Below are 6,708 nucleotides of genomic sequence, written 5' to 3'. Positions count from 1 at the left end.
CTCGACTCACATGATCGTGCGGGTTTTGCAATCGATGTGGCCTCCCCCGTTGCAGCCCACCTGCCAGGCTCCCCTCTGATAGGCATTGAGTGCATACAGTGGGCTCGCCGGGAACCCGGAGGCCCCACCTTACAGAAAAGATAACAGGTCCAGAGAGGTTATGGGTTATGAGATTCTAGCCTACGAGCATCTGACTCCCAAACCCGAGCTCAGAAAGCAAGTTTCCACAGTCTCTGAATGCAGACCCCAGTGGGATGTGGAAGCAGTTTTCTGGGCGCAGGGTCCACAGTGGGTCACAAACGGAGGTACCCCTGGCCTTCATTCTCTCTTCCTAGCGCAACTCGATATGCGGCAGGAGCAATCTGGTCTGGGATCTTCTAGAAGGGAGTGTACTGGTTTCCCAGCCAGAGAGCAGTGAGGGGCGTTAGGCTTTGTAGCTGCCGTAACGAAGCACCAGAACTTCCCCGGTGGTTCAGTGACTGAGACTCAGCACTACCAGTTCAGGGGGCCTGGGTTCGATCCCTGGTCAGGGAACTGGGTCCGGAATGCCACAACTGAATATCAAAGATCCCGCAAGCTGCAGCTGAGGCCTGGTGCAGCCAACTGACGTGAAGTCACATCGCTCAGTCGTGTCCGACTATGACCCCATGGACTGCAGCCCACCACGCTCCTCCGTCCATGGGATTTTCCAGGCAAGAGTACTGGAGTGGGTTGCCATTGCCTTCTCCAGGGGATCTTCCTGACCCAGGGATCGAACCCAGGTCTCCCACATTATAGGCAGACGCTCTACTATCTGAGCTACCAGGGAAGTAACTAAATCAATACAAATAAATATTAAAGCAAAACTCACAAACCAGGTGGCTTAACACACAGGAGTGGATTATTTCAGGGTTCTGGGGTCTAGAAATCCAAAGTCAATGTCGGCAAAATCAGCTCCTTCTGGATGTTCTGAGGAATGGTCTGTTTCAGACCTCCTAGCTTCTGGTGGTGGCCAGTCATCCTTGGCTTGGGGTTTCATCCCTCCAACCTCTGCCTCCGTCTTCACGCGGCCTTCTTCCTGTGCGTGTCTGGGTCATGTGTCCAAATTTCCTTCTTCTTAGAAGGACACGAATCATATTGAATCTAGGGTTTCACCGAACCCAGTGTGACCTCAGCTTCACTTGATTGCATCTACAAAGACCCTATCTTCAAGCAAGGTCACAGTCACAGGTTCCGGGTGGACACGAACTTTAAGGGGACACTGTTCAAGCCCCTTTAAGAGGCTTCCCTGCTGTCTCAGAGGTAAAGAGCCCGCCTGCCAATGAAGGAGACACGGGTTCAATCCCTGGGTTGGGAAGATCCACTGGAGGAGGAAGTGGAAATGCACTCCCATATTCTTGCCTGGGAAATCCCAGGACAGAGGACCCTGAGGGGCGACCACGGGGTTGCAAAGAGTCGGACACGATTTAGTGACTGAACACGCAGGCACACTCATCCAACCCACGTCAACAGGTTCTGATTTTAGGAGGAGGCCCTGAAACGTAAAGGAGCATTTTCCTCTTGTCCCCCCTAACCCTTCTTACCCTCTCTCCTGGTAGGTGTGGGGCACCCACTGACAATGCCACGCTCCTTCCTGGTGAAGAGCAAGAAGGCTCACACCTACCACCAGCCCCGCGCCCGGGAGGATGAGCTGCTCTGGCCGCCGGCCCTTGGCCCTGGTGAGTCAGAGCCCAGGCTAGTCCGAGGCCGCACCCGCTGGCCTCCCTGCCCCGTGAGAGGGGGAGGCAGGAACATCCCATCCGGAAGTAGCCGCTCTTCCAAGTCTGGAATCAGGAGGAGCTCAGTAAATGCTGGTTGAATGAATGAATGAATGGATGGCTGCACCATCTCTTCTCACCCAAAGGGAGTGATGACCGCATCCTGATTGGATCTGGTCCTCAGCAGCTGACATGTGATTTGTGATCGGAGGGCTGATCCAGAGCTGAAGTTGGGTGCTTGGAAAAATGGAGCTCTCCAGGGGGTGGGGGGGCTCCTCCTGGTCTCCGCCCTGCTCCCAGCATCCTGGGTAGAAGCCCCTGTGTGTGAGTCTCCAGGAGCAGCCACAGTGGGTCTCTCTGGTGTCCCCCCACCCCACTACTCTTACCAGACCTCTAAGCAGAGCTAAAGTCTGACTGTCTTGTCTCCCCCACAGTGGCCAAGGACCAGGTACCGAGCATCAGCCCCGTCCTCAGCTCCCTGTTCCCAAACCAGCGCCTGGACTGGACGGACCTCAAACGGGAGCCGCAGCTGGAGCTGGAGCAGAGCTCGATGACCCGGCTGGCTTCCAGCCCAGGTGCCCAGCCCAGGGCCCCCGCCTCTCCCCAGCGGGTGCAAGGGGACTTAGAGGGTGGACAGGCTTGAGGAAGCAAGGTCCCTTGGAGCTGTGGAGTCAGGAAGGGTCGACAGTCCGGGCTCTCTGGCTTCTGCTTGGATCCCTCCAGGACAGCGAGCTTATTCCCAGATGAGAACTCCCGTGTGGTGGGCAGGCCCACACAGTGGGTGAGGTGGGCGCTCTGCAGGGGTTGGGATGCGTTTCTAGACTGAAAATTCAAGGAGTCACAGTGAGCACCAGCAGTAAATAATTTGGGCTGCACACCAAAGCCTCCGCATGGGGTCATGGTGGAGGGTGGCGGGGAGCGGGCACCCTGTTCTTAGCATCACCACTAGACGAGCATCCCACCCTCCACAGAAGGACCTGCTGTGACGTCCCGACCCCAGGATGGGGACTCGCCCTCCTCTGACTCACCCCCGTTCTACAAGCCCAGCTTCTCCTGGGACACCCTGGCTTCCTCCTACGGCCACAGCTACCGGCAGGCCCCCTCCACCATGCAGTCTGCCTTCCTGGAGCGCTCCGTCAGCCTGTATGGCAGCCCTCTGGTGCCCAGCACCGAGCCACCTTTGGACTTCAGCCTCCACTATTCCCCGGGGATGGACGCGTACCACTGCATCAAATGCAGCAAGGTGGGCGGCTGGGCCCCGCTCGCACCCCCTCCCCAGCACCCTGGCAGCCACGAGTGTCCATAGCTGGGCACCCCCTGTGCTGTGACTCGGGTCCTCTGGGGATCAAGAATTCACAGTGTTCGTCTTCGTCATCACTCTGAGCCCTGACCGTGTGTTAGGCCCTGTGCTAAGCACTCGACGTGCATGAACTCCAGGAGGTGGACGAAGGGCTCAAGTTCAGAAAGGTTGAGTCACTTGCCCAGAACACACAGCAAGTAGATATCAGAATCACCATTCCCACCTGGCTCTGCCCAACTCCCGCTTCTTAACCACCAGGCAATTCAGCCTCCAGACAGGGCCAGAAGGGGCCTTCCAGACCCCCCCTCCCACGCCATTCTATAGCCAGGAAAGCCAGACACAGACAGGCAAAGAGACCTTCCCAGGACGCACAGCACATGCCAGCAGTCAGCAATCCAGTGCTCGCGGGATTGCTCCCTCCTCTGTATGTCCACCTATGGCCGAGCTGGGCACCCTCTCCCCTCCGCAGCCCCCGGGCCTCACCCTCTGCCCCCACCCGCAGGTGTTCTCCACCCCCCATGGGCTGGAAGTGCACGCCCGCCGCTCCCACAGCGGGACCCGGCCCTTCGCCTGCAACGTCTGCGGGAAAACCTTCGGCCACTCCGTGAGCCTGGAACAGCACACACACGTCCACTCCCAGGTGGGCAGCTGGCCGAGTACCCGAGCCCCGGTGCTCTCCCCAGGAATCCTAGGGCGCTTGGGGTGGGTCTCTCTCCATGCCTCTGAAAGTGACAGATTGGGACCCCTTATCATCTGCCTCCTTGATCTGGGTGCCCATCACCTGCCCTTAACAGTCCCTGATGGACCAGGCTGGCCCTGCGTGCAACTGGAAGAGGCTAGGGGCTTGGGTGGGATTTCAGGTGGGTGTCTGGGACACTGAGGAACGACCCCGCCTTCTGGGCGCTCAGGGCAGATTTCTCACCTTTGAGGCCCTTGACTCTTAGAATCCGGGAGTCAGATTTAAATGCTCATCTCATCCATTTAGCCCTGCCTGATGCCAAGATCCCTTCTTCAGAATCCCATTCCAGGGAAAGCGCCTGAAACTGACCTGAGGGCTAACACCTGGGTAGATCTGAAAGTGCAGGTGGAGAAACAGGCCAGGATGGTGACAGCGTCCCTTTGTGATCACGTCCACAGTCACGCCAGCTGCCGGCTTAGTTCTCGACCTCCCATCCTCCCAATGACCCTTTGAGGTCACTACTCACTAGTCCAATGTACAGATGAGGAAACTGAGTCTCAGGGAGGTTAAATGACTTGCCTGAGGTCATGTGGCGAGTAAGAGGCAGAAGCCAGAGTCGGGGCCCCCGGAATTCAGACTCTTAAGCAAACCACAAGGGAGGATTCCCCAGCAGGACACGCCAGGCCGCCAGGCCTCGGCCACTCCTGGGAGGGGCAGGAATGGGGGGGCCCCTGCGTCTTGCTCCTCGAGGCCACCCCAACGGAGTGTCCTGTTCCTCAGGGGATCCCGGCCGGGTCCAGTCCTGCGCCCAGCTTGGCAGCCCCGGGCCGCGAGGCCCCACCTGACCCCCCGGGGCCTCGTTTCCTCCGGCAGGAGCGCAGCTTCGAGTGCCGGATGTGCGGCAAGGCCTTCAAGCGCTCGTCCACCCTGTCCACACACCTGCTCATCCACTCGGACACGCGGCCCTACCCCTGCCAGTTCTGCGGCAAGCGCTTCCACCAGAAGTCTGACATGAAGAAGCACACCTACATCCACACTGGTGAGGCCTGGGCTCCGCTCTGCCCCACGGCCGCTCACCCGCCCGGGGCCCCCCAGCCCCTCCAAGCGACCCCCAGGGCCTAGGCCGAACCTCTGAGCATCCCCGCTGATCACTGTTCGAAGGTCCAGGCCTTAGGACCTGGCTGGCAGAAGGGCGGACAGGTGTCAGGATGACAGGGAAGGCTGCTCCCCTCCGACAGGAGGGCTGGACGCTGTGCTGCTTAAAGGAAAGAAAATGCACAGAAAAAATACCGGAAGGAGAGAGCAAAGTGTCAGCACTGTGACCCATGGGTAGAAGAGAGAGCGGCAGGCGAATTCCTCCTGCCACCATCATTCCTTCCTCCACTCATTCATTCCCCATTTGTCATTCATCCCTCCAGATACTCATTCATTCATTCCTCCCCTCATCCTTTCCCCTTTGTCATCCATTCATTCCCCAGTTCACTTCCACATTCGCTCTATTTCCCATTCTATCATTCATTCATCCCTCCCACCATGCATTCGTTCCTCCACTCATTCATTCCTCCCAGAGCCGGTCATCCATTCCTTCTATCATCCATTCACCCCTCCAGCCATCCGTTCATTCGCATCTCCATTCATCCATTCCCCCAGTCATTCATTCCTCAGCTGTTAGCCAGTGCCTCTTTTGTGCAGAGCCCCAGGCCAGGTGCTGGGCTCCATTGATAAACAAAGTGGACCCAGTCCCTACCCCTAAAACTGGAATACAATTCCCTGGAAGGGGTGGGTGGTCAGACTTTTTCTTGCCACCCTTTTCTAATAATTTTCAAAAGCAAATGTGAGATTAAACATAATAAAGTCCCAGAGAACAAATGCAGGGCACCTGGCCCCAGGCGATCCTGACCCTGTCTCTGCTGCCCCGCAGGTGAGAAGCCACACAAGTGCCAGGTGTGTGGGAAGGCCTTCAGCCAGAGCTCCAACCTCATCACCCACAGCCGGAAGCACACAGGCTTCAAACCTTTCAGCTGTGAGCTGTGCGCCAAGGGCTTCCAGCGCAAAGTGGACCTGCGACGGCACCGTGAGAGCCAGCACAACCTCAAGTGAGGCTGCCCCGAGCCCGGCTCCCCACCGGCCTGCCGGCCCCGAGACCGTGCCACCTGGAGAGAGGCCAGGCTCACACACCCAGATCCCCAGTCTCCTGGAGGCAGCTCTGGACAGGACTCATCAAACTTGTTTCCAGACTCAAATCGCTGTGTGAGCTCGAGCAAGTCACTTTCCCTCTCTGGACCGACATTTCCCCTGCCGCAAAGTGTGGCAGCTGGTCTTTTCCAAGCCGATGCTGTCTGCAGGCCCAGGAGCTCAGTGCCGCCCCTGTCAGAGCCCAGGAGGCCAGAGTAGCCCCAGGCGGGCCCAGAGAAATCCTCCCCTATTTGCTGCCCCCAGGGATTGGGTCAGCTTGGCTTTCAGCAGGCCTCCTCCTGGCCGCCACAGATGGTCAGAGCCGTCTCCCACCTCAGTGGGAGGCCTAGCACCCCTCTGCTTCAGCCAATGTGCCAGCTGATCCCCACTTCTGATGGGCACTGCAGCCACGGGGAAACCAGCAGTTACTGCTATCAGAAGCCTGCTCCTCTCAACAGCTGTAAATAAAAATAAAGACACCCCTTTACTTACATTTGACCAGCATTTGTTCAGTGCCTACAGGTATGAGCTAGTGCTTGAGGCTTTGGGGAGGGATGGTGCAGTCTCGAAAAGCAGAGAAAGCTCTGTAGTCGCTCACAGACACATTGAGAGACCAAACTGGTAAGTGCTGGGCAGAGCCACGAGAGACCCCTGTGGCAAGACGGCAGGCAGGGGCCAGTTGGGCGCAGCTGGGGGCGCTCTCAGTTTCCTGTGAGTGCTGTGACAAGTCATCGCCAACTTGGTGGCTTCCAACGACACCAAGGGGACTTACCTGGTGGTCCAGTGGTTAAGACTCCACGCTTCCAATGCAAAGGGTG

The 6,708-nt window shown here is 58.0% G+C and overlaps 1 protein-coding gene across 1 annotated transcript; it reads left to right on the top strand.

Moving 5' to 3' along the window:
• Positions 1–1,581: 1,581 nt before the first annotated feature.
• On the top strand, positions 1,582–6,383 carry GFI1B (growth factor independent 1B transcriptional repressor). Its single transcript, XM_086323450.1, has 6 exons — positions 1,582–1,697; positions 2,171–2,311; positions 2,708–2,979; positions 3,539–3,676; positions 4,496–4,754; positions 5,637–6,383. The coding sequence occupies exons 1-6, from the start codon at positions 1,598–1,600 to the stop codon at positions 5,813–5,815; spliced, it is 1,089 nt and encodes a 362-aa protein (XP_086179576.1). The 5' UTR covers positions 1,582–1,597; the 3' UTR covers positions 5,816–6,383.
• Positions 6,384–6,708: the final 325 nt, after the last annotated feature.

Source organism: Bos grunniens, chromosome 11, assembly GCF_055505025.1.
Source record: "Bos grunniens cultivar Pamir isolate PY7600 chromosome 11, Bosgru_T2T1.0, whole genome shotgun sequence".
Lineage (NCBI taxonomy): Eukaryota > Metazoa > Chordata > Mammalia > Artiodactyla > Bovidae > Bos > Bos grunniens.
The sequence above is the reverse complement of the archived record's forward strand: the minus strand, read 5'-3'. Positions and strand labels throughout refer to the sequence as shown.

Excerpts from the sequence above, each read along its gene's own strand:
- GFI1B (XM_086323450.1), top strand. The coding sequence starts at position 1,598 with ATGCCACGCTCCTTCCTGGTGAAGAGCAAGAAGGCTCACACCTACCAC. Across the intron at positions 2,312-2,707 it reads CCGGCTGGCTTCCAGCCCAG|AAGGACCTGCTGTGACGTCC; the intron begins GTGCCCAGCCCA and ends CACCCTCCACAG. Across the intron at positions 3,677-4,495 it reads ACACACACGTCCACTCCCAG|GGGATCCCGGCCGGGTCCAG; the intron begins GTGGGCAGCTGG and ends CCTGTTCCTCAG.